This window comes from Ranitomeya variabilis, chromosome 2 (genome assembly GCF_051348905.1).
Source record: "Ranitomeya variabilis isolate aRanVar5 chromosome 2, aRanVar5.hap1, whole genome shotgun sequence".
Taxonomy (NCBI): Eukaryota; Metazoa; Chordata; class Amphibia; order Anura; family Dendrobatidae; genus Ranitomeya; species Ranitomeya variabilis.
Genome location: NC_135233.1, coordinates 249,401,859 through 249,429,567, shown reverse-complemented (window position 1 = coordinate 249,429,567; position 27,709 = coordinate 249,401,859). Strand labels below are relative to the sequence as shown.

Here is a 27,709-nt window from a genome sequence, read left to right as displayed (position 1 = left end):
GGTGATCACATGACCGGTGCTGGTATGCAGGGCCCCTGTCTCTCTCCTTTATCTGGCAGCTTCATCTGGCAGTTGTGTTGTCTCCCATCCTCCACTGGTCAGTGGGTTACAGGCAGCTTCCTCCTTCTCAATATGGCTCTGATGACTGACGAACAGGTCCAGAAGGTGAGATACGAATGTGCTCCGCTCTACAGGTGCAGCAGACCTAATATGAATGTTATCGGTAGGGTATAGGTGAGTGGAATAGTAAGGGCAGATGGAGCAGGATTAGTGCAGCGCAGTGTTCGTGTGCAGCACATGGCTGTCATTATGTAACCACATGGATTAACCTTTGCAATCGCTGCTCTGAAGCTGATGGGATCAGGGTCCTCTGCGCTCCTCCAAAGGTGCCACTGCTTGGGGGAAGAAAAATCCGATATGCCCCTGGCTGAACTGTCAATCTTCAGGAGCACACCGCCCCCCGGGAGGCAGATGAGTGGTGTGACCCTGAAGATAGGAACTTGAGACAATGGCATAACTTGAGAAAAGGGGGAGAAGATGTTGCACTGGATACAAAATTTCGAAAGAATCAGTGCACAAGCCACTCACTTCTGGCCAGGTGCCCCGGGAACTCCGGGCAAGCGCCACCTTCAACATGACGTCAATGCAGTGGTATTATAGACCTGGAGGCTGCCACTAGTCTTTTCTGAGTGCAGGTGGCACAATGACATTGCATGGCACCACCTGTGCCGGGGAAAAGTGGACTCAATCGCTTGCTTTAAATTAGCATAAACTTTATGTTGGGTTAGAGTAGCACAAATGTATCATTATTATTTTAAAGTCATTATTTGTTTTAAGGGGGCTCTCAGTTGGCATTTTTTATTTCAAGGGGGCAGTATATCAGGTTAGGGGGTGCAACAATTGCTTGCCCTGGGTGCTGGCAATCCATACTAAGCCATTGCTTAAAGGGGAGTACCACTTAAGACAAAAGGTAAATATGGTGGGGGGCAATGAATCGTAAAGCGCCAGAGGTTCTGACTTATCTCGAAAGTACATGTAGTGGAACTATTGTATTTCTGATATTGTGACTAAATAGTGGCACCTACTGCCGGTGGTGGCTGAGAACACAGTGCCTGAGCAATCAGCCTTGTTTTTGCAGTTCCATGAGGATGGTTATTTGGTTCTGGATGGACTTTTCACCCATGAAGAATGCAAGACCATGAAGGAGGAGATTGGAAGGATAATACAAGACATGGACGTCCCTCCTCACTGCCGCACAGAGTTTTCTACGCAGCAGGAAGAACAACTAAAAGCTCAGGTTTTAGCCATTTTATATGATTTTAAAAAAGGGATTAGAAAACTCTGCAGGCCCCACAGCCATCCACAGGTTGTGTTTGGCACAGCAGCTGAGCTACATTCACAGAGCTGTAATACCAGACACAACCATTGGACAGGGGTGGCACTAGATTATCAGGATAGCAGCCATGTTTTCTGCTTCTAGTTCATGGTCTGGCCAGAGCAGACCTTGCTGTGAGGAATTGTGATAGATGGAAGGGTGAGAGCACGCAGTACAGCTGGTGGCACAAGGCCAAAGTGTCCAACACCGTGACGGCCAATGATCGCACCATCTTAAGACAAAATTGTGCACCCGTTGACCATGGTGATTGGGTTTTGTTTTGGCTCTGTGGTCAGCCACACCATGTGAACTCACCCCAAGGTCTAATTTAGATGTGTGCGAAACATAGTCCATGTATGGACCATGATGTATGGACTGGTCACGGGTCTCCCAGCTCCAAACCAATTGCCTGTATTATGCCTATGTGACTGCGGAGTTCGGGTTGGGAGCTCTGTGGCTGCTCCGTTCATGGACTGTTTCACAGATTTCTGAATTTGGCCTAAAAGCAATAATCCTGTGTTCTGTAGGTTTATAAATCCAGACCTGCCGCCATCAACTAATTACAAGGCTGACTTCAGTATACACTCCTTGACAGAAGTTTTGTTGCTTATCAATGTTATGTAAATAAAAGTTTATAACCTGACGTTAAATTCATCCATTGGTTGTATAAATTATTCTTTTGAAAGCTCAAACCCTCCGAAATGTGGTTTAGGTTAAGAAAATAAATTGGCATCAATGCAGAAATATTGATCAGTTAATAGACACAGAATGGTCAGATTTTGGCAAGACAAACGTTTTGTCGCCCACAGAAAGTAGTGTGATATTCAAACAAATAATTAACTTAAAATACAAATATATGTTGCATAACATTGGTGAAGGAAGTTGTGGTGATATTAGTCATATTTAATATTTTGTGTGACTTTCATGAACTTGAAGGACTGCATCCATGTGGTTCAGCAATGTGTCATACAATTTATTAATGAAGTCATCAGGAATAGCAAAGAATGCAGTCTTACATGCCTCTCAGAGTTCATCTAGATTCTTTGGTGTTGTCTTTCAAGCTTCCTCTTTCATCCTACCCCAAACATGCTCAATGATGTTCATGTCTGGTGACTGGGCTGGCCAGTCCTTGAGCACCTTGATCATTTTTTTGCCCGGAGGAACTTTGTTGTAGAGATTGATGCATGAGATGGAGCACCATCCTGCTGCAGAATTTGACCCCTTTTATGATTTGGAATATAAGAGGTAGCTAATACTTCTTGATATTTTAGGCTATTGATATTGCCTTCCACCTTGCAGATGTTTTGCACACCCTCACACTGAATGTAACCCCATACCATGATCTTTCCACCACAAAATTTAACTGTTTTCTGGGTGTATTTTGGATCCATACAGGCTTCAGTAGGTCTCCTGCAGTATTTGCAGCGACTGTGGTGTAATTCTACTGAAGATTCATCAGAGAAATCCACCTTCTGCCACTTTTTCCAGCGTCCATCTGTCTAGCAGACTGTGGGAGTTTGCAAATGCCACACGGCTTTTTATTTGCCTTTTGTTTTGGCTTCTGGGCACTGATTCGACCGTGGAGGCCATTTTGAGACCGAATCCTACAAACTGTTCTAGTTGACACAGGGACTTGAGGTGACCAGGCCTGTTGGAGCTCTGCTGCAGTGGAAGAGGGGCTGCAGTGGAAGAGGGGCTTGCTTTGGATTTTCTAACCAACAAACGTTCCTCCCGAGCAATTGTCTTGCGGGATCTGCCGGACCTGGGCTTGTCAAACACATCTCCAGTCTCTTCAAATCTTTTTTTAATTCTTTGTACTTGATGCTGAGACACATTAAAGCTGCCAGCCACCTCTGCAGTGGATCTGGTCTTCAGCCTCTTGATAATCCAGGCTTTGGTCGCAGGGTGGATTTTCGGCATGTTGTCAGAGCTCAAGTTGCAGTTCAAGTGAAGGTCTGGGGTGCTGGGTTTCTTTTTATACACACACACTAATTAACCGATCATTTACTGAGCACAGGTGAGGATGTAAACTAGGATTGGGTGCATTATATGACTAGGCGCCAAAATTTTAACTGATTAACTTTAATTAACTGATCAATATTTCTGCATTGATGCCAATTTATTTTCTTAACCTAAACCACATTTCGGAGGGTTTCAGCTTTCAAAAGAATAATTTATACAACCAATGGATGAATTTAATGTCAGGTTATAAGCTTTTATTTACATAACATGGATAAGCGACATAACTTCTGTCAGGGAGTGTAGAAAGGGTTGATTCCTTGTGTTGGGGCTATGACAGTGGCCATATTGGTAGTTACCCAGCTATCCACATGTGAATAGGACACAGCTGAATACATTTAAATATATAGTATAATTTGGATACAATTTATGGCGATTAGTTGTGAAACTTGGGACATGACATATTAGAGGCTTAATCTCTCTCCATTATGTCACTGACAGGGAAGTGCTGACTATTTCCTTCACAGTGGAGACAAGATCCGCTTCTTCTTTGAGAAAGGAGTGTTCAATGACAAAGGTAAGAATAAGGCTGCCGTCACACTAGCAGTATTTGGTCAGTATTTTACATCACTATTTGTAAGCCAAAACCAGGAGAGGGTGATAAATGAAGAAGTGGTGCATATGTTTCTATTATACTTTTCCTCTATTTCTCTATTTGTTCCACTCCTGGTTTTGGCTTACAAATACTGATGTAAAATACTGACCAAATACTGCTAGTGTGACGGCAGCCTAATTCCTTAAAGGGGATCTATTACTTGACATAAATGTCTACTTTTTTTTTTTACTTGGCATAAATGCCGCTGTTCTCCTGAATCCGGCGCTGTTTTTCTTTTGTTTACGAGTCTCTCCGCTCGTGAGATACGACCTCATGGTATATAAAGATTAGTCTTTTAAGCAAAGTGGCTGTGGTCGTCACTCTTTTCTGGGGGCGTGTTCTTTATGGCCACTCCCAGTTGGCTTCAAAAGGACTACATTTATATAGGGGGGAAAAGGAGCCATATCTCAGGAACAGAGAGGAGCAGAAACAAAAGAAAAACAACATCGAATTCAGGAAAACAGGGGCATTAACACCGGGTAAAAACAAATTACATATTTATGGCAAATGGTAGTTTTAAAAAGCTGTACAGGATTACTTTAGAGATTTTTTTATTACCAGGCTCTTGTCTAGAGGATGTTTTTGGTATTGCAACTCATCAGGATGAATTGCAGTACCAGACACAACCTGTGCACAAAAGTGGCACCATTTCCAATCTTAGGACTGACAGTGGGGAAAACGACTTATGATGTGATACTGACAAGTGGAATACCGTTTTACCTGTTCTCCAGGTGAATTTCTGGTGGCAAGAGAAAGATCTGTGAATAAAATAGGACACGGTAAGAAGAATACTTTTCCTTTCCACTATCCATTTACTAGGATGTGGGTTCTGTAGTGTGAGGTGTGCTTTACATAGTTCTGGCTACATTAGGTCTGGTTCAGACAGCCATATTTCAAGTTCCATATACAGACCGCAATGTCCAGAGAGGCCGCGGATCTACTGACCTCCGCCTGGTACATGAGGTTATTAGATCCGGAGAAACATGGTCAGGTCAGCTATTGTTCCCCTAACAACAACTGTACAATACAGGCCTGTGAATTTTCTCTAAGACTAATTGCACATGGAGATTTTTTTTTAGGTGGCTTTTTATTTGGGAGCCAGTTTGCCTAACAGAAATGCCCATACCCTTAGGGAAAAAAAACCCACGAGGCCTCATTTATCAAAACAGTCTAACAGATCTGTCTTTGTCACCCATATCAACCAGTTATTGAAAGAAGGCGGTCATGTTTTCCTATAACCAGATGAGCCTTTTTGAGGATTTACCAATAGCTCTGTCCTCACTGCAATTTTAACTCACGACTTCAAAGGGATTTCATCGACATTACGGAAAATATCCTTCAGTATGGACTTTTATCTACGAACTGTCTAATATCTCAGATTAGTCACTTTTACATAAATGTTGCATTACAAGACACAACCATAAAAGAAATAACCTGAATGCAAAAAAAAAATAAAACCATTTTGTTACCAAACAATTGTTTGTGGCCACCATCATATGAAATATCAAAGTACTTCTCTCCATGGGTCACAGAGAAGAGTTACAGGACACATCAGGCTTGTTCCAGCTCCAATCCCAATAAAGGCATGTACAGAATTATAGAAAATCATGGGCGTTTCCGTCCACAGCGCCACCCCTATCCATAGGTTGTGTCTGATATTGCAGCTCAGTTTGTTTGAAGTGAATGGGGTGTGTGTGTGTGTGGGGGGGGGGGTCTACGCTGCAATACCACACACAATCTCTAGACAGGCGTGGCGCTGTTACAGGAAAGCTGGAATGTTGTTTCTTAACCTCCAATTCTGCATTCTAATTAAACCCACAACATGGCAGGATGTGATTATATGTTAAATCTTTCTTTAACGTTTCTTGCGTTTACTTCTGTCTCTGGTTCTTGCAGCTTTACATGCACATAATCCGATATATAAAAGGGTCACGCACTCCCCCAAAATACAGGTGAGCAGACAAGACTATCTTAATTGTAGCTAGAGAAAGATTAGTCATTGCATTAAAGGGGTATTCTGGAAGTATCAAGTTGCTGAAACCCCCACAATCGGCAGAACGGAGATCTGACGTTTGTGGCCTCATCTCCATTAATGAGATGGCAGGTGACTCGGTTCAGGCCTTGGCTTTTTCTGGCAGTCGTTTAGACAGTGAATGGTGATCGATGAGGACCCCGGTGAATAGACCACCACAATCAAGCAGTTATCACTCGCCCTACAATGATAGAAATCACCAGCTTAGTTTCACTTGATGACCTGGGACCTTTTATGTGGTGATTAGGGTTGAGCGAAACGGGTCGTTCATTTTCATAAGTCGCCGACTTTTGGTAAAGTCGGCGTCTCATGAAACCCGACCCGATCCCTGTGTGGGGTCGGCCATGCGGTACGTGATCTTGGCGCCAAAGTCGCGTTTCATATGACGCGTTTAGCGCCATTTTTTCAGCCAATGAACGAGCGTGGGCAGAGTGATGACATAGGTCTTAGGGGAGTGAACGCCTATCGTCATGTTATCGCTTGTGCGCAGTGCAATACGAAATTTTCTGTGCTGGGACGGGAGAGAGGGGGAGAGAGAGAGAGAGAGAGAGAGAGATCACCAGCTTCGTTTCTATTGGGACCTTTTATATATGGAGATCATTGCTGGTCTCATTGGTCAGACCTCCATTATCAAACAGTTATCACCCATGCTGCGGTGCTAGATTATTGCCAGCAGTCTCATAGACTCTAAACGGAACGGCCATGTGCACGCATGATCCCTGCTTCTTTCCAATGGAGGATCCTTTTCTTGTGATCAGCGGAGGTCCTGTTAGTCACACCTCCACAATGAAGTAGTTATCGCCCATCCATAAGTGCCAGCAATCCTTTAGACTTTGACTTTGAATGGATCCACTTTGTGCATGGGTGATCTGTGCTTCGTTCCAATTGAGGACATGGGACACAATTCTGGCGATCGGTAGGGGTCACATTGGTTAGACCCCCCCATTCATGTACTTAACCAGGTACCACAGGATAGCAGCAGTCCCATAGACTCTGACATCCACTGCTCCATTACAGCAAAGGACACCGGACCCCTCTCCTGCTTCTTTCCAACGCAGGGCACAGAACCCCATTCTGGAAATCACTGGACCCCACGATCAAACAGTTATCAGTCATCTTAAAGTGATTAGTTATTGCCAGCAGTCTCCTAGACCCTGAATGGAGTGGCAGTGCATATGGATGACCATTGCTCTAGTAGAAATTATGACACATGTGGAGATTGGTGAGGGTCCCAGTGGTCGGACCTCCATGATCAAGCAGAGATTAGCCATCCTGCAGGACTTAATTATTGCCAGTAGTCACACAGACTCTGAATGGACCGCTAGTGCGCATGAATTACCACTTTTCCATCCCAATGCAGGACTGGATCTCCCCCATTAGACCCTCACCGTTCTAGCAACTATCACCTACAGTTGCATGTAAAAGTCTGGGCACCCTGGTCAAAATTACTGTTCTTGTGAACAGGTAAGCAAGTTGAAGATGAAATGATCTCTAAAAGGCCTAAAGTTATAGAAGACAAATTTACTTTGTATTTTAAGTGAAAAAAAATAAAATTGTCATTTTTGTACACTTTAAAAATTACAAAAAGGAAAATGGACTGACACAAAAGTTTGGGCACCCTGCATGGTTAGTACCTAATAGCCCACCTTTTGTAAGTATCACAGCTTGCAAACGCTTTTTCCAGCCAGACAAGAGTCTTTCAATTCTTGTTTGAGGGATTTTCATCCTTTCTTCCTTGGGAAATTCTTCCAGTTCAGTGAGATTCCTGGGTCGTCTTGCATCCTCTGCTATTTTGAAGTCTATCCACAGATTTTCAATATTTTCAGATCAGGGGACTGTGAGGGCCCTTGTAAAACCCTCAGCTTGCGGCCATTTGAGGTTGTCTATTGTGGATTTTGACGTGTGTTTAGGATCAATATCCATTTGTAGAAGCCATACTTTTTTCAACTTCAGCTTTTTTACAGATGGTGTTAAGTTTGCATCAAGAATTTATTGAAATTTCATTGAACCAATTTTTCTCTCTACCCATGGAATATTCCTTGTGCCATTGACTGGAACACAACCCCAAAGCACGATTGATCCACCTCCATGCTTAATGGTTGGCGAGATGTTCTTTTCCTGAAATTCTGTGCCCTTTTTCTCCACACATACACCTTTGATCGTTGTGGCCAAAGAGTTCTATTTTAACCTCATCAGTCCACAGGACTTGTTTACAAAATGCATCAGGCTTGTTTAGATGTTCTTTTGCATACTTCTACCGCTGAATTTAATGGTGACGCAGGAGAGGTTTTCTTCTGATGACTCTTCCATGAAGGCCTTTTTGTGCAGGTATCTCTAAACAGTAGAACAATGTACCACAACTCCAGTGTCTGCTAAATCTTTCTGAAGGTCTTTTGCAGTCAAGCAGGGGTTCTGATTTGCCTCTCTAATAATCCTATGAGCAGCTCTCACTGAAATTTTGCTTGGTCTTCGAGACCTTATCTTGACCTCCACAGTATAGCTGCCATTTCTTATTTACATTTCAAATTGAGGAAAGGGCAACTTGAAAATGCTTTATCTTCTTATGGCCGATTCCTGCTTTGTGGGCCTCCACCATTTTCAGAGCGTTAGGCAGCTGCTTAGAAGAACCCATGGCTTCAGTTTTTTGGCACAAGGTCAGAGGAGGTTGGGTTTTTATAAAGCTGGGAAATTTGCATCTCCTGGCCTTTCCTAACGATGAGAGTGAACAAGCTATAACCCTAACAGGCTAAGTCTACGTTCACATTAGCGTTCGGCGCCTTAGCGTTCGGCGCCGCAGCGTCGGGCGCCGCAGCGTCGCCGCATGCGTCATGCGCCCCTATATTTAACATGGGGGCGCATGGACATGCGTTGTGCTGCGTTTTGCGACGCATGGCCCCAAGCGTTGGGCGCAGAGAACGCAACAAGTTGCCTTTTTTTTTTTGCGTCCAACTTTCGGCCAAAAAGGACGCATGCGTCGCAAAACGCAGCGTTTTAGCGTGCGTTTTGTTGCGGTTTTGTTTGCGTTGTGCGTTGCGTCGCCGACACTGCGGCGCACAACGCAAATGTGAACGTAGCCTAATTAAGGTTTGAAACCTTGGTCAAAGTTATCTGCACACACAAATCTCCAAGGGAGCCCAACTTTTACATAGGCCCATCTTTCTTTCGTAATTTTTTAAATGTTAAAAATGTTTATATAATTCTTTGTGCCTAAAATAAAAAGGAAATGTGTCATCTTTAACTTTAGGCCTTTTAGAGACCATTTCATCTTCAACTTGCTTAACTGTTCACAAGAACAGTCATTTTGACCATGGGTGCCCAAACTTTTACATGCCACTGTATCCTGGTGATAAGTAATGATAGGCGAAGCCGAACAGTAACGTTTGGGGTCCATACACGGACCCCGAACACAGATCTGATTAGTGGTTAGTTGCTGCAGGTCAGAGCGCTGCAGTTCCCATGCTGTCATACAGACAACAGCGCGAGTCAGCAGCTGTGACGAGTGGTAAAAAGGTTGCCACCGGTCACAGGTGTTGGCTGATCAGCGTATACCTGCTGTCACTGATAGCAGCAAGAGCAGGCAAGACTGAGGAGAGTATTCATCAGTCGGCACTCGGCACCTATGTTATAAATGAAAGACGTGGGGTCTCTTCTATTTTTGATTACCAGCGCAGGCAAAACAGACAGGTGCGGGTTGTAACCCTCAGCTGTCAGCTTAATCATGTCTGGTTATCAAAAAGAGGGGTCCCATGCTTTTAATTCTAAAAAAAAATGGCATGGGGGTCCCCTTCATTTTTGACATTCAGCCAATGAAGCAGACAGCTGGGGACTGTTATTCTCATACTGGTAAGGAGCTATGGATATTGCCTCCAGCCTAAAAACAGCAGCCCACAACCACCCCAGAAAATGCGCATTTATTAGATGCTCCAATTCTGGCACTTTGCCTGGCTCTTCCCACTTGCCCTGGTGCGGTGGCAAGTGGGGTAATAGGTTTGGGGTTGATGTTGGCTGTTTTATGGCCGCTGACACCAAGCCCGGGGGTTAGTCATGGAGAGGCATCTATAAGCCACCTCCCAAACTAATCCCATAGTTTTTGTAAAAAAAAAAAAAAAAAAAACACAACCAGAATAAAGTCCCTTTTTTAAATAAAGACACTGACACCTTTACTTGAAAGAAAAATATAAACTTATACTCACCTTTACACCTAATCCACTGAAGCGCATTTCCTCTGTAAAACACAAAAAAATAATAAACTACCATATTGTTCACCTGTCTGACAGGATAATCCTCCGATGCCCATGTCACCTGTAAAAGACAAAATAAGATAATCCATATTTTTCCCACGAAGATCCGGATGATTTGGAGAGTAGTCACACGAATGGCTCACACTGAAACAGAAGTGTAATCATGCTCCTACAGTGTGTAGTGCTGAGCTGCCACTAGAAAGGTCACCGTAGTTCATAGCTGATGAACCCCGGTCACCTCATAGATGCGCCTTTACTGGGGTGGTTGCGGGCTGCTATTTTTAGGATGGGAAGGGGGACAATATCCATGGCCCCTTACCAGTCTGAGAATGCCAGACCCCAGCTGTCTACTTTAGCTTGGCTGGTTGTCAAAAATGTAGGGTACCCCACACAGAGTTTTTTTTTATTATTTAAATAATTAAAATAAAAAAAACGGCGTGGGACCCCTCTATTCTTGATAACAAGCCATGATAAAGCTGAGTTGACAGCTGAGGGTTGCAGCCCGCAGCTGTGTGTTTTGTCTGTGCAGGATATCAAAAATAGAAAAGACCCCATGTCTTCTTTTTCTTATTTTATTTATAGCACAGGCACTGGCTGATGAATACTCTCACTAGCTTTACCTGCTCTAGCTGATATGAGCGCCAGCAGGCGTATGCTGATGAGTATAGTACTCTCTCAGTAGTAGACAGACGCCTGTGACCGGCAGTAACCTTTTTACTGCCAGTCACAGATTGCTAACTCAGTCAGTCATCTGAATGACAGTGCAGGAACCGCAGCGCTCTGACAGGCGGTAACGATCTTACCGCCGATCAGAGCCCGCGTTTGCAGTGCTGTCACGGAAATGACAGCATGGCAAACAACGGATGTTCGGGCCCCTCATTCATCGAATAGGGTCAGGGTTCTGGTATCCAAACTGAACTTTTTTAAAAATGTTCGACCAAACCCGTTGGACTTGAGTTCACCAATCACTAGTGACAACCTTCTTCAATTGGAATACCCCTAAACTGGTAACAATTTCACCCTTATTCCCCACTGGATGGCAGCAAAACTCCATAAACTTTCAGCTCTGAACAAAAATATATCCTGTGGCTTTATTCTGTACATTTATATCTCCGTATACAGGAGGTGGGTCAGCGGCTGGGCCTTCTGGAGCCGGTGATCGTGCAGAGCATGTATATATTTAAGGTACAGCCGGTTATATAGCACCAGAGATCAATCCATATAGCTTTCCAATTGGCATGCACACTGATGTTTAATTATTCTCTTTATTTCAGCAACCTAACATCGGAGGGGAAGGTAAGACAAGGAATAGGAATTCATGCTTCATTGTGCTGAATGCAGAAAATGGCAGGACTAGAAATAATGGCATCGGGGGTTTTCAATATGGCAGATTCAGATTCAGGCCACGTGCACACCTTGCGGGAAGGTGTGCGGATTTTTCTGCACTGATTTTGGTAAATCCGCAGGTAAACCGCACTGCGGATTTACCGCGGTTTTTGTGCGGTTTCCACCTGCCGATTCCTATTATGGAGCAGGTGTAAACCGCTGCGGAATCCGCACAAAGAAATGACATGCTGCAGAATACACGCTACGTTTCTGTGCATTTTTTTCCGCAGCATGTGCACTGCGGATTTTGTTTTCTATAGGTTTACATGGTACTGTAAACTCAGGGAAAACCGCTGCAGATCCACAGCAAAATCCGCAACGTGTGCACATACCCTAAGGCTTCTTTCACACTTGCGTCGTGTGACGTACGTCGCAATCCGTCGTTTTGGGAAAAAAACGGATCCTACAAATGTGCCTGCAGGATGTGTTTTTTTTCCCATAGACTTGTATTGCCGACGGATCGCGACGTATGGCCATACGTCGCGTCCATCGTGCACTTGATCCGTCGTGTTTTGGCAGACCGTCGGCACGAAAAAACGTTTAGTGTAACGCTTTTTCGTACGTCGCATCCGCCATTTTCTACCGCGCATGCGCGGCCGGAACTCAGCCCCCTCCTCCCCGCACTTTAGAATGGGCAGTGGATCCGTCGAAAAACTGCATCCGCTGCCCATGTCGTGCATAATTTTCACAACGTGCGTCGGTACGTCGTGCCGACGCAAGTGTGAAAGTAGCCTAATTCTTCTCTTCATATTTTGTAATCAGTGACTCCCCACCAAGATGCCACCTTCCTGAACACTGAGCCTCTTGGCCGCATCATTGGGTTCTGGATCGCTATTGAGGATGCCAATAAAGAAAATGGCTGCTTGTGGTTCATTCCAGGGTCACACCGGGGTAAGATATGGCAGGCAAGGTAAGCCGCTGATACTTCATCATATATATTTATCATCCAGATCAGGGGAAAGGAGATCAGACTGAAAACATCTGTCCCATCCTATCCCAGATAGATTCCAGCAGACTTATGTTGGTTAGATTTTAACCTATCCAAATCTTTGGCGCTCAGTGGTGCCAAGTTTCTATTATCCAAAATAAATGTCTAAGCATGAAAGTTTGTGTGGAAATTGGGCCAGACGAGCATTTTCTTTTGTGCTTCCTAATGACCGTTTCACAAATTTGTTTCAAGCTGGAATATCGCGCCGTATGGTGCGCACGCCGCCAGGCTCCATACCCTGCACATCCTTCATTGGAGAAGAGCGGACCTACCATGATGACCAGTTTGTGCCAGCCCCGGTGTCCAAAGGTGCATTGCCCTTACCACTATATCAATACATGGGGTTATGATTAAAGGGGATCTCCGGCTGTATGCATATTAATCATAGGGCCGTCACCCAGTCATGTGAACCAGACTAGCAGCCTTTAGGCATCTCTTGGCTCTGTACATTATGACACCGACTTGTTTCACATATTCCATGACTATGATGTTATACCGCAGGGAAGCACTCCTCCTCTTCCTTCTCCAGTCAGTTTTTATCCTCTTAATATATTCCAGTCATCATATTATATAGCACTGCGTACTTACAATTGCTCATTTTGCCTTTTTACCCAGGTAATTTTTCTCTGTTCTGTAGAAACAGGAAGTCTCTTGTCTGTTGACTCATGAGACTTGGAGGGAAAACAGACCTCTTGTTTCCTTTGAATTTATGTAAGGAAAGATTCAGCTAGACAGTTTTTAACCTTGTGATGTCATAGACCTAATGGACAAGAATGAGCTGGGTAGAAAGACAAAATTAGCAATTGTAAGTACACAGCGCTGCATAATATGATGATTGCAATATATTAATAGGATAAAAAAAATTGATGGGAGGAGGAGTGCTTCTTTAAACTGCTGTTAGCTAATTTTCTAATTATTACTAACTTTTCTGGATCAATTTATGTACTATTTTGAGTAAACCCTGCCTTTGTTAACATATGTATAATTTTTAATGTATTTAAATAACATTTCTTGTAATTACTACATTGGGATTTATTTACATCACCATTTTCTTCCTGGGTTTCATTATCTGATATGGCTTCACTTACTCCTTAGGAGGACTTGTTCTAATCCACGGAGAAGTTGTGCACAAGAGCGACCTGAACAGTTCACCAAACTCTCGTCACGCCTATTCCTTCCACGTGATGGAATCGCAGAATACCACCTGGAGTGCGGAGAATTGGTAAGAAAGTACCGACAGATTTCACACGTGTTATGGGCTTCTGGTGTCGCACTTGTGCTGGAAGCTGAGACACGGAGGGATGTTTGATGGGTCCTCACATCAGAAAGAAAGCTGTGACCACTCTAAGTGGTGGATGGAAATATCTTTTTATGACTGTTGGGGAATCCAACCTATTGGAACGCCAACGATTGTGATTGATACCACGCTGGGGCCCCTTTATTGAAACCCCCACTCAGCAGTGCTCCCAGTCCAGCGAGGCTATACTGTGAAGCAGAGCTGTACCCCTTCATACGTATGATGATGGTGGGCCCTAAAGTTGGAGCTACAGAGATCATTAGGTCTCAGTATATCTTAGGGACATGCAACTAAGGCCAAGTTCAATGTCTTTTTTTCCCCCACAAATGTGAAAAATGGTCCTTTTTTTTTTTAATTTCAAAGTGCTGCACCCATTTTCGGTCTGTGTTGTTACAATCCTTGTTGCATCTATTTTTTTCTCTTATGAAAAAACAAAAAAACGTAACTTATATCAATTAAAATTCAGAATGCGGACAGATCGGCAATGACTTCCATGAGCTATCAGTTTGTTTTCCAAGTGGCCACTGACTTGCATTGGCCAGATTGATCCGTAAGAGGTCTCCATTTTGGGGGGCGACTGAGAATGTGTCCACAAAAGAAAAGAATATTGGGATGGGTCTGTGATCTATCTGTAAAAATAACACCTCACATACCAAAAAAAATTAAAAATTAAAAATCTTACCAGCATAGGAATCCCCCTTTAGGCAGATCTACAGTTTTAATTTCTGTACGGTAATTTTTTTTCTCCATCTTCTAAGACCCATAACTTTACTTTTTACATCTACATAGCCGGATGAGGATTTTTTTTATTTTTTTCGCGGGGCGTAGTTTTCCATGATACCATTCACTTTATCATATAATCGGGAAAAAAAAAATGGAGATGATATAGGGGAAAAAAAACAATTGTTCTTTAGGTTTAATTTCTACAGGGTTCATTGTGCAGTAAAATAACCTGGTAATAAATCTTCAGATTAGTACAATTACAGAGCTACAGAACTTGCTTTTTTATATTATTCTGGTGGCTTAAGCAAATTTTGCACTTTTCACAAAAAAAGATTGTTCCCATTTTCTGAAACTCCCATTAAACTTTTTATCCTCTTAATATATTGCAGGCATGTAATTCAGCACTGTGTACTTACAATTGCTCATTTTGCCTTTCTACCCAGATAATTCTTCTCTTTTCCATTGGGTCTACGACAAAGGATTAAAAACTGACTAAATGAATCCTTCTAAGCTCTATGCAGAAATAGGAGGATAATTTTTCCTGTATGAGTCATCAGTCACTGCAAAAGTCCCTGGCAGAGAGAGGAGGGAGCAGCTGGGTCAGAAGTTGAAGAGGGAAATGATAAATGAAGGGACAAGAGACTTCCTGTTTCTATATAGAGCAGAGAAAAGAGAAGAATTAAAGGAAAGGTGCCGCATTTTATTTTTTGTATTAAAAATGATTGTTTATATAACCAATTATTTTTAATAGAAATTTACATTTTTTAACTTTAACATTTTTTTTTTATTATTAATTTTTTTTCAGCCACTGGGCGCCACCATTTTGCTTTGCAGGAGTGTAAGTGTAGCTGCACGACACTTACACTCTGCAAATACGGCAGCCCTGGGCATAGAGATCTGCAGTCGGCGTCCGACCCCATTACTATCATTGTGCTTCTCCCTGCTGTGACTGGCCACGCCCCCTGAGCTGTCCACACCACAGCAGAGGCAGGAGGTCAGCGCCATCTTCCTGGAGCTCACACTAGTGATGGGCAGTCCGGCTCTTTTTGGTGATCCGGCTCTCATGGCTCTGCTCACCAAAAAGAGCCGGCTCTTTCGGCTCACAAAATGGCTCTTTTTGGATCCTAAATGGATCCCTATTGAATAGCTGTTCAGGCGTCCGAAACTCCGCCCACTTCTTAGAGCCAATTAAATTGAAGAGTGGGCTGGGTTTTGCTCAGGTGGGCGGAGTTACGCCTCCCGAAGTCCGAGATTTTACGCCCAGTGAGAGCCATTCAGGAATTTTAGTGGCTCTCACTGGTGTGCCGGCTCCCATCGTTCACAGCAGGGAGCCGGCTCTTTGTGTCGGCTCGTTCGCGAACGACACATCACTAGCTCACACTGCATCTGTGAGCTCCAGCTTCCCAGGATAATCACAGGAGCCCTGCAGTTATAGGGGGAGGAGGAGACCAAGGACGGGAGGGAGAAAGGACTCAGCAGGGAGCCGTGAAGTATCAGTGGGGAGGGGGAGAGGTAATCTAATCCTCTCCTGTGTGATAGTCTGCTTAGCCATGCATCTAATCCTATCCTGTGTGATACTAACTGAGCTGTGTATCTAATCCTCTCCTGTGTGATACTTTGCTGAGCTGTGTATCTAATCCTTTCCTGTGTGATACTTTGCTGAGCTGTGTATCTAATCCTCTCCTGTGTGATACTTTGCTGAGCTGTGTATCTACTCTTCTCCTGTGTGATAGTCTGCAGAGCCATGTATCTAATCCTACCCTGTGTGATACTGTGCTGAGATGTGTATCTAATCCTCTCCTGTGTGATGCTGTCTGCTGAGCCATGTATCTAATCCTACCCTGTGTGATACTGTGCTGAGATGTTGTCGGGACCACACTCAGTCGGAGCAGCCTTTGGAAGTGGGGAATCACCAGAAATAATACACAAGACACGTCTCGTATAGTATATCACTGGGAAGCCTCTGAAGCACGCCTGCCTTCAAGGTGCTATCCCCTCTTTATATAGTTGTACAGGTAGTTTCAGTGGTTATACAAGTTTTGCTTGTTTAAACAAAGAGAGAAAAGAGAAGACAAAAAAAACAGTTTCGCCTAAGTGGCAGTTTCACAAACAAAAAATAGGATTTCACACTATAGCTAAAATGTCCTTGAATGGACAGGTCAATATTGATCACAAATTCTTTTTGGTTCATTGAGGTAACCATTTTTGTTCCGCTCTTCACAATCCCCCCTTTGACATATTCCATTCAAAACCTTGTCATATAGATGATTATTTTAGTAATTCTTTTTGTGATATTACAAAAAAAAAACTTTATATTCTCGCATCCATTACACAAAATTTATTTGTGCATACCGAGATACCCTTGAGTACAACCTTGAATAATACATATATAATTACAATAACTATAACTGTATGTATTAGGCTTTGCATAATCCCGGTAACCCACCCACCGATCCCCCTGAACCAATTGGCCGGGTTAAGAAAAGAAAAGGTATCTGACCACCAGCTATCCTTATTTTGGTCATTGTCTTTGTCATACTGATCCCTGAGTCGTTGTACGTCTTCTAATTTAAATCTCATACTCATAGTACTATTCGGGTCTATATAATGACAGCAGGTGGGTCCGATGATTTGACACATACCCCCTTGTGAGGCAGTTAGGTAATCCAATACCAGGGTATGTTGGTTAGTGACTATTATAAGCTGATTCTGTACAGCTATACTAGTATTTAATATGTCCAATATATCCCAAATCTGGTCATCTAGATAATCCGTGGCTCTAACTAATTTATCCCACATCTGTGTTAACATAGGATAAATAAAAATGGTACTAGCAATTTTGTTGGGAATTCCCATTTGTACTATATGTGGCCTCCCCGAGGGACGTGGTGAGTTATCTGCAGCTCTTTTATACAGTGTGTGCTTGGGCACGGCTTGCATATTCACTTGTTTGTTCGAAATTATGAAAGTAGCCGGGGTTAGGCGTCCTAATGTACAAGTACCCTTTATACCTACGGGAAGCCATTTATATGCTCCTTCTCCGCATATCCAAAATGTACCCTCAGGCAGATCCCACAAAGCTGAGTGCTGCAATACCAATCTGTGAGCCAAATCCACAAAACTAGATACATTCTGAAGCATACACCAAGAGGGTTTTTGTCCCAAGGGGCTACAGTACCCGACTGCGGGATTCCCACATACATGCATTCTGTTGACATACTCATCGGATTCATTACAAACCAGGTTCCCCGGCTTACTTGTACAACTGTTTGCATCACCTTGGGGGAACAACTCGGAATGTTCCCATTTTCTATTATGTATGTACCTTTCCAATACTGTAGGTTTGAAAGCATCAGAGGAAGGGGTGGTTGTACTGAAACTGAGCTGTAGATTTTCAGTGGGGACCTGTCCTAAATCAGTTAATCCAGTCTTATTCCTAGGTACCCATGCTCCTCCTCTGAGTGCTAAATATTGTAAGTTGCCTATTTTTCCTGTAAGATTGCCCTGCCACCAAGGAAATTCTACCCATCCCACAACTGGTATGGCGATTGTAGTATTCCATAGTCTAGTATTGCCAGGTTGGTTGTTGGCCAGGTTGTCTGAACAATTAGGCCAAGCGAATATTTCTTCAGCTGACACGGGAACTGCTAGAAAAGGTATACTTGTGGCTGATACTGGTGAATGGGTACAGATCCAACAATCTGCCAGGGGTTGCGTATTATTTAACAAATCATGCACTAATTTTCTATGATGTTGTACGAATCTATTGTTCAAAGGGGCTAGAGAATTCAATCTTTCCCATGCCTCCGTTGAGGTTAACATTATTAACATCAATATCATGAGTCTTATACTGCTTTTTTTGCAATGGCTTGCATGTATCCATGATGCCTTTCCTTCAAGCTTGACTGCTGTTGGAGTTGTTAACAGGAGTTGGAAAGGTCCGTCAAATCTCGGTTCCAGAGTCTTTCTGGTGTGTCTTTTCACGTAGATTTGATCACCAGGTTCCAACTTGTGGCCTCCTTCGAGATTTTCTGGATCTGGAAGGGAAGCAAAAACTTGCGAATGCACTTTAGTTAAACGTTTTTGTAATTCTTGTACATAAGCAGTTAAAGTCTCAGTATTCAACATCAGTTGTTGTGGAAAATAACAACCCAAATTTGCTGCTCTACCAAAAAGAATCTCATGTGGTGACAGCTTAGCCTTCCCCCTTGGGGCGTTTCGGATGGAATACAGGGCAAGTGGTAGACACTCGGTCCAAGGCTTTCCTGTTTCTGCCATGGCCTTCTGGATTTTTAATTTTATTGTTCCATTTAATCTTTCCACTTTACCTGAACTCTGTGGGTGATACGGAGTGTGAAACTGGTTTTCTACTCCCAACATTTTCATAACATTCTGGAATATTTCTCCAGTAAAATGGGTACCCCTATGTGACTCGATCACCTCAGGCATGCCGTAACGGGGTATCAGTTCATGTGCTATTTTAATGGCAGTAGTTTTTGCTGAGGCTTTACGAACTGGATAAGCCTCTGGCCACCCTGAGAACATGTCCACACACACAAGCACATATTCGTATCCATTGTACCTAGGAAGCTGGATGTAGTCGATCTGGAGTCTTTGAAAGGGATACAGTGGTCTTACATGATGCTTGGTTGGGGTTTTAATGGTCTGACCTGGATTGTGTGCCAGGCATATAGCGCATGCAGCACACATGTTCCGAGCGAAATTACCAAAGCCTGGAGCCAACCACCTTTCTTTTACCTTGAGCGTCATACCGTTTGCCGATACATGCGTAGGTAGGTGGAGGTCACTCGCCACTGCGGGGTACCAGGCTCTGGGTAAACACAACAAAGTTCCTTTTTTCCATAATCCTTGCTGATCTTCTGCCCCTTTTTTCTGCCACTGCCCTCGTTCTTTGTCGTCTACCTGTTTCTGAGCTTCCTTCAATCTCTCCTCATCATCTTCAGAGCTATCTAGTGTGTGGGCATGATGTAAGGGTTTACGTGCTGCCTGTTTTGCTGCTTTGTCGGCTTTATCGTTACCCCTGGCTTCCTCGGTGTCGAGTCTCACATGTGCAGCTACCTTTATCACCGCTATTTCTTTAGTTTCTTGTGCTGCCTCCAGAATCTGTCTAATGAGGGAGGCATGTTTAACAGGTTGGCCTGAAGCAGTCATATAACCTCTGGCTCTCCATATTACGCCAAAATCGAAAATAATGCCATGTGCATATCTAGAATCAGTGTATATGTTTGCTGTCTGATCTTTGGCTATTTTTAGAGCTTCAACTAATGCCGTAAGTTCTGCTTCTTGTGCAGACTGATTAGCAGGGAGAGGTTCTGCTTTCAGCACTTCATGCTGAGTTACTACCGCATAACCTGTATGAAATTGTCCATTCATATCTGCATATCTACTGCCATCTATGAAAAGTTCAAATGTAGCATTACAGAGTGGCTTGTCACGTACATTACGTAAGCCCTGAGTCTCTTGTCCATTTCTATCCCTACAGCTTTCTGTCTAGCCAGGTGTGGGTCTTCCAAGGTTCTCCAATCAGGGGTTGCGGCCTTAAGCTTTTCCTTCACTTTTGGAGACAATCCATCTATAAAGGTTTTTGTAACTAACCTCATCATTCCTGAAGCGGTTAGATCCATGCCTTCATCTCTGAAATTATTTTCTACACTTAGATAATATTCGTCTACTGATTGTCCAGATTTCTGAGCCACCACTCCCGTTGTTCCTCTCTGCCTCTGTTTTTCCCTCATGAAAACCATTAAGTGATCTACAAATTGCGTACCTGATTCTATCGTTTGTAAGGCACCATCTCCTGCCTGGGGCCTATGTACCTGTAGATTTGCTAATAGCTCCTGGAAGAGTCCAGGAGTCATTTTCATTCTACATAATTCTTCTCCATCTGCCCAAACTCCAGCGTGAGTCTGCATAATTTGCTGTATATATTGTGCAAATCTAACTGGACACTGGGTGGGATCTGGTGCGTTATGCAAGAGAGACATGCCTTCAGCGGGTGACCAAGGGAAATATTGTCGAGTTTGGTGATATCTAGTTCCCATTACTCCGTCAGCACCAGGTTCCCTAAAGGGTCTTGGTACTACCCTAACAGGGGCAAGTACAGCGCCATGTCTAGGTGTACCACAGGCTAGGCAATCATTTCTCCAGTCTGGATTTTGTTGTCCACAGTGCGGACATACCCATCCTCCTGGTCCGGCTAAACTTTGAGGTGGTGTTTGGAGAAAAGATGGGGCATGTGGGTTAAGGTATGGGGGTGGGGTGTTCTTATATTCCACATTTTGTTTTTCTCCATAGCCTGCGGGTCTAATACACCACTTTTTATTCTGTTGATTATATGTCCATCCCTCTTTTTCTGCTACCCTAGAGACATCAATCAACGCTTGGATCTGATCTATCCATTTCTTGTCTCTGATTATGCCTTTTTTTTTTTTCCTGAATTCCTTCCCATTTTTTTCTACTAAAGGCTTCTGCCTTAGTAACTCCAAACTTACTAAAAATCTTTCTCAGCCCCTTAGTGGCATCTTCACCACTTCTCTCCTTTATGATAGTATAGATATCTAATTCTTCTGGTTCCGACTTTGTTTGCTTATTCCCCATTTTCTTATCCTGAGCTTTTTTCTTTTCTTGCCCTAGGTGGCGTTTGGGTATGAGAATACCTCGTTACCTTCTTCCTAAGGAGCTAGGATGTTTAACGGCTTCTGCGTACCGTGTTGATGTAAGAAAATCCTGATTCCTACACCTATAGCAAACAACACAAATGCAACCAGACAGAGGATCAAAATACAACGTATCTTGTCCCAGGCTAATTTATCTGTCCTGGGCTCATACTATCATACACTTATCCGTCACCAGGTTTTCGTCAAAGACAGGATCAGAGATTGAACATAGGCGCGGAGGTCTCCCCGAAAGGACGCAACCACGTTGCCCAGTGGGACAGTCACTTCTTTTGTTTCAACACCCTGGGCGGCTTATAGGGCTATTCCCAACTTCCACACACCTTCTATTCACATTCACTCTCATTCAATGCCGTACTCCGTGAGGTGGTCAATTCCTAAGTAGTTCAAGAACCCGAGCTATAGGTATCCTCCTCTACTAGAACTACCCGCTAAAGGACACGACACAGAAAATCTTACGGACAGTGCAGGGCAGATATAAGAGATCTAACAGTGTCTCTTACCTGGCCAGGTTTTTATTCATCTGCCGTCCATTATCCCAGATTCTCTTTTCGTTCGTATTCTGCCGGTGTTCTTGAAGGAGTACACAGACCTCGGGTCCCTGTTCAGGCGCCAGGAAATGTCGGGACCACACTCAGTCGGAGCAGCCTTTGGAAGTGGGGAATCACCAGAAATAATACACAAGACACGTCTCGTATAGTATATCACTGGGAAGCCTCTGAAGCACGCCTGCCTTCAAGGTGCTATCCCCTCTTTATATAGTTGTACAGGTAGTTTCAGTGGTTATACAAGTTTTGCTTGTTTAAACAAAGAGAGAAAAGAGAAGACAAAAAAACAGTTTCGGCTATGTGATAGTTTCACAACAAACAAAACAGTACAGTTTCGCTTAAGTGGCAGTTTCACAAACAAAAAATAGGATTTCACACTATAGCTAAAATGTCCTTGAATGGACAGGTCAATATTGATCACAAATTCTTTTTGGTTCATTGAGGTAACCATTTTTGTTCCGCTCTTCACAGATGTGTATCTAATCCTCTCCTGTGGGATACTGTGTGCTGAGCCGTGTACCTAATCCTATTCTGTGTGTTACTGTGCAGAGATATGTATCTAATCCTCCCGTGTGATATTGACTGCTGTGTATCTAATGCTATCCTTTGTGATACTGACGGCTGAGCCATGTATCTAATCCTATCCTGTATGATACTGACTGAGCTGTGTATCTAATACTGTCCTGTGTGATACTGACTGCTGAGCTGTATATCTAATCCTCTCCTATGCACTCCTCTCCCCCGTTGTGTGATCTATATGGCGGTATTATGTGAGATCTATATGGCGTCGTTAGGTGAGAAGTATATGGCAGTATTATGTGTGCTCTATATGGCGGTATTATGTGAGATCTATATATTGGTTTTATGTGAGAACACTATGGCATCGTTATTTGCGATCTATATGATGGTATTATGTGAGAACTATAGGACAGTATTATGTGTGCTCTATATGGCGGTATTGTGTGCGATCTATATGGCGTCGTTATGTGAGAAGTATATGGCGGTATTATGTGTGATCTATATGGCGGTATTATGTGAGAACACTGGTGGTATTATGTGATATCTATATGGCGGTATTATGTGAGATCTATATATTGGTTTTATGTGAGAACACTATGGCGTCGTTATCTGCGATCTATATGATGGTATGTGAGAACTATAGGACAGTATTATGTGTGCTCTATATGGCGGTATTATGAGTGATCTATATGGCGATATGTGTGATCTATATGGCGGTATTATGTGAGATCTATATGTCGGTATTATGTGAGAACACTGGCGTCGTTATTTGCAATCTATGATGGTATTATGTGAGAACTATTGGACAGTATTATGTGTGCTCTATATGGTGGTATTATGAGCGATCTATATGGCAGTATTATGTGAGATCTATATGTCGGTATTATGTGAGAACAGTGGCGTCGTTATTTGCAATCTATATGATGGTATTATGTGTGCTCTATATGGCGGTATTAGGAGTGATCTATATGGCGATATGTGATCTATATGGCGGTATTATGTGAGATCTATATGACGGTATTATGTGATCTGTATGGTGGTATTATGCTTGATCAGTATTGTGAGAGTTATATGGTGGTATTGTGTGTGATCTATATGGCGGTATTATGTGAGATCTATATTCCGGTATTATGTGATCTGTATGGTGGTATTATGCTTGATCAGTATTGTGAGAATTATATGGTGGTATTGTGTGTGATCTATATAGCGGTATTATGTGAGAACACTATGGCAGTATTATGTGTGATCTATATGGTGGTATTATGTGAGAACTGTATGACCGTATTGTGTGATCTATTTGATAGTATTGTGTGTGATCTATATGGCAGTATTATGTGAGAACACTATGGCAGTATTATCTTCAGAAAGCGGACCCATTCTATGGTGGTTCTGGCTGAGCACCTGCACGCGGGTCTGGGGTAATAGAGGGGGCAGCATGACCTCCAGTTAGGTGCAGTCAGGGGAGGGCTGGTGAGGCAGCTGAAGAGAGGGGTCTCATGTTTATCGTTACTATATGGCTACATTTCCTTCCCAGCGTCACCCCGTACTTTGCCTGTCGCCTCGCTTTCACACATCGCCAGGACAGGATGGGGAAGACAGGATCTGAGGAGGGGAATGGGGTCTGCATGCAAAGTCTGGATCAGAACAGGCCATCAATTCGCAGAAATGTTTGCTGGATTTCTGTGGAGCAGTCGGTCCATCCACGTGTATAAAAGACAACGCTCTATGTACAATCCCTGGCTGCTCCGCGCATCAAACAGGGGGCCCCTATAGACCAGCACACTGCTCTCCTGAAATACTCTGTGCTGCTGTCACCCTGCTCCCTCCACCACATATCTCCCAGAATCCTTGCTGCCTGCCATCCTCGGTGACTGTCTACTTGTCAGTATAAGGCTGCTTTCACACTAGCGTCGGTAGGGCCGACATACCAACGCATGCTGTGAAATAAATGCCCGACGTGGGCAGGGGAAGCAGTCTTACGACGCTTCCACTGCCCCATTGCAAGGTCTGGGGAGGAGGGGGGGGCGGAGTTTCGGCCGCGCATGCGTGGTCGAAAATGGCGGACTCGACGCACAAAAAAAGTTACATGTAACGTTTTTTTGTGGCGGCGGTGTGCCAAAACACGATGCAACTGTCGCACGACGGTTGCGACGTGTTGCAATACGTCAGTAATGGTAGTCTATGGGAAAAAAACGCATCCTGCAGACAACTTTGCAGGATGTGTTTTTTCTCCTGAACGACGCATTGCAAACAACGCTAGTGTGAAAGTAGCCTAGGGCTGCCGTCACACTATCAGTATTTGGTCAGTATTTTGCCTCACTATTTGTAAGCCAAAACCAGGAGTGGGTGATAAATGCAGAAGTGGTGCATATGTTTCTATTATACTTTTCCTCTAATTGTTCCACTCCTGGTTTTGGCTTACAAATACTGAGGTAAAATACTGACCAAATACTGATAGTGTGACGGCTGCCGTACTCTGCAGTCACCAACAAAATGGCTGCTCACTGGATTCCTGAATATCATCCGCTCTTATCCCTTAGCAAACACCCAGAAGGGGAGGAGAGGAGACATCACACACGTCAGCAGACTCCGCCCATAATTACTGCAGTGCTGTAATGTGAGCTATTTGTACACTAGGTTTTTCTGAAATTTCAGCAGCTGCTCCCCCTAGTGTTTAAAAGTGGAAATTCCAAAACTTTTCAAATTATTTTTCATATTTTACTAAATTATAAACAAATGATAATATTTTTTAAGAAAATGTAAACATTAATTCTTTACACTTACAATTTCTGTAAAAATAATTTTTTTGATGGCACCTTCCCTTTAACTAGGTTCGAAAGGCAAAATGAGCAATTGTAAGTTCACAGTGCTCTACAATATGATGATTGCAATATACTAAGAGGATAATAACTTTGATGGGAGTGCTTCTTTAATTTTTTATGCTGAGCTGTATAAGGGCTTGTTTTTAGCAGGCTTAGCTTTGATCGCAGAAGTTAAAAATGTTATTTTTGATGTATTGGACTCATATCAAACATTCAATCAATTTAGCAAGTTTTGTTTTTTAATTAATTTACACTTTTTTTTTCCCCCCTTGGGGGACTTAAATTTGCAATCGTATCATGGTTTGTGCTATAACACAATATTTCTGTACATAGTAATATCACAGTCACGGTCTCCCATAAAGCCCGGACTGAGGCACTTCTCCATTTATTCACCGCCTGGTTGTGTCTGCCAGCGGTCTGTTCCCGAGGTGAGACCCTGTAGATCCCTGTTCTGGGGACAGCTGCACCTATCGTAGAGTAATGGCATAGCCAATATAAGATGAGAATACCCTTTATATGGGCTGTATAGACGGTACAACCCGCTTTTATAATGCTGCTGTCCGGGCGATTGGCTGATCGTAGTATTACATGGAGCCGAAAAAAATAAGTAAGGATGTGATGGTTGTAATTGTACTATCTTGTCGTAGCGGTAAGTAACCTGCTGTTGTGACACTACAACTCCCAGCATGCCCTGGTGGCTGACCCTTTAATTTTTTTGTACTGTCTTACTATATGATTTCTTCTCTCTAGGTTACAACCAAGTCAAGAACTTCCATTTCCTTCCTTATACACATAAGAACTACATGTGGCCATGGCAGTCTTCACCTTCATCTTAGTGATATATCGATTAATTGAAGGAGAATTAAAAAAATAATCAAAGTCCCTTTAATCTAGCATTCAGAAGATCTCACAATATGACTGATTATTAAATATTATGGAAGAGGTCCTGTTTTGTATTTTTTCTATCACCCATGACCACACCATGGAGAGAGGGGATCTACCCTTCAAGGATAGGACAACCTACAGAATAAAAGAGCACAGCGTCTCCCACGCATCAGATCCCATCTTAGAAGAGGTCCCTTTGGAGAAGGTAATACAGTGGAAAATGCCCCCAAAGAATGAGGACAAATGGAGGGGGGGGGACCAGAAAAAGAGAGGCAGAGGTTTCATGTTTGGGGGACCCTCCTCTGAGGGTAAAGAGCCCACTCATACCCCAGGTAGGGGGAAGGCTTTCTCTTTGTCTGTCACAAATTTCATCAAGCAACTGGATGGATCCTCAGTATTGTGCAGTTAGCCTTTCCGGGCTTTTGTGGTGATAAAAGCCCGCAATTCTCTGGCTCTGGAAGAAGCCATGGAATTAGTGAGGAAATCAGTCCTCATAGGAGATCCCCAAACAAGAAGGGGGAAGGGGTTCTACGCTCCTCCCTTTTTAGTAAAGAAAAAAAAACGCAACTTTCAGGACAATAAAAAAAAAACAAACCTGAAAGCGCTTAGATTCCTGAAGGTCAGATCAACCAAAATGGGGTCTATTAGATAGCAATCTGGAAATAGGAGTTTTATGGCCTATGTGATAGTCCTGGAATGAAAAGATGCACACAATCGCGTTCCAACCCAAGTAGATCGCTAGAAATTCCTGAGAGTTGCTCTAAGTATACAAGAGAAATTCGGGCATTTTCAGTTTTGGGCCATTCCCTTTGGGTTGTCAATGGGCCCATCTTCAGGAGAAAACCGGATTACTTACCAGTAATGCTCTTTTATAGAGACACGACAGCACCCACCGAGAGAGGGGATCCACCCCTAGGAACAGGAAACCCTATGGAGAGATAAGAGTGGTCCCCCTTGCTCCCACAGTTGGGTTACAGAGAATGAGAGGAACCGCCCACCAAATTTAGTAGGCTATCCAATATTTCTAACCCTCAAAAAATATTCATCAGACAATAAAAGCGTTCTATAAATAATGCTTTATTTGGACATAATAACCAACCATAAAAAATCATCATAAAAAATAGAGACTTTATTAAAGCTAATAATAAAGGAATAAAAAATGAATGATACTGAAAATAATAAAATATATATATAATATATGTATATATCTCTACTATATAATTGTCTAAGGGTCACTTCCTTCTGTCCTGTCTGTCTGTCACGGATATACATTGGTCGCGGCCTCCGTCTGTCATGGAAATCCAAGTCGCTGATTGGTCGCGGCAAAACGGCCACGACCAATCAGGGACGGGCACAGTCTGGAGGCAAAATGGCCGCTCCTTCCTCCCCGCAGTCAGTGCCCACTCCATACTCCCCGCAGTCAGCGCTCACACAGGGTTAATTGGCAGCGGTAACGGACCGCGTTATGCCGCGGGTAACGCACTCCGTTACCGCTGTTATTAACCCTGTGTGACCAACTTTTTACTATTGATGCTGCCTATGCGGCATCAATAGTTAAAAGATCTAATGTTAAAAATAATTTAA

The 27,709-nt window shown here is 43.3% G+C and overlaps 1 protein-coding gene across 2 annotated transcripts; it reads left to right on the top strand.

The window, feature by feature from the left end:
- PHYHD1 (phytanoyl-CoA dioxygenase domain containing 1) lies at positions 1–27,334 on the top strand. Of its 2 annotated transcripts, XM_077284539.1 has the most exons (11): positions 1–165; positions 1,139–1,297; positions 3,836–3,911; positions 4,721–4,768; positions 5,886–5,941; positions 11,385–11,447; positions 11,537–11,558; positions 12,411–12,539; positions 12,829–12,945; positions 13,732–13,858; positions 25,991–27,334. In XM_077284539.1, the coding sequence occupies exons 1-11, from the start codon at positions 10–12 to the stop codon at positions 26,034–26,036; spliced, it is 999 nt and encodes a 332-aa protein (XP_077140654.1). In that variant the 5' UTR covers positions 1–9; the 3' UTR covers positions 26,037–27,334. The 2 variants fall into 2 exon arrangements, with proteins under 2 accessions (XP_077140654.1, XP_077140656.1); XM_077284541.1 differs by lacking the exon at positions 25,991–27,334 and having other exon boundaries at positions 9–165; positions 13,732–13,862.
- The last annotated feature ends 375 nt before the right edge of the window (positions 27,335–27,709 follow it).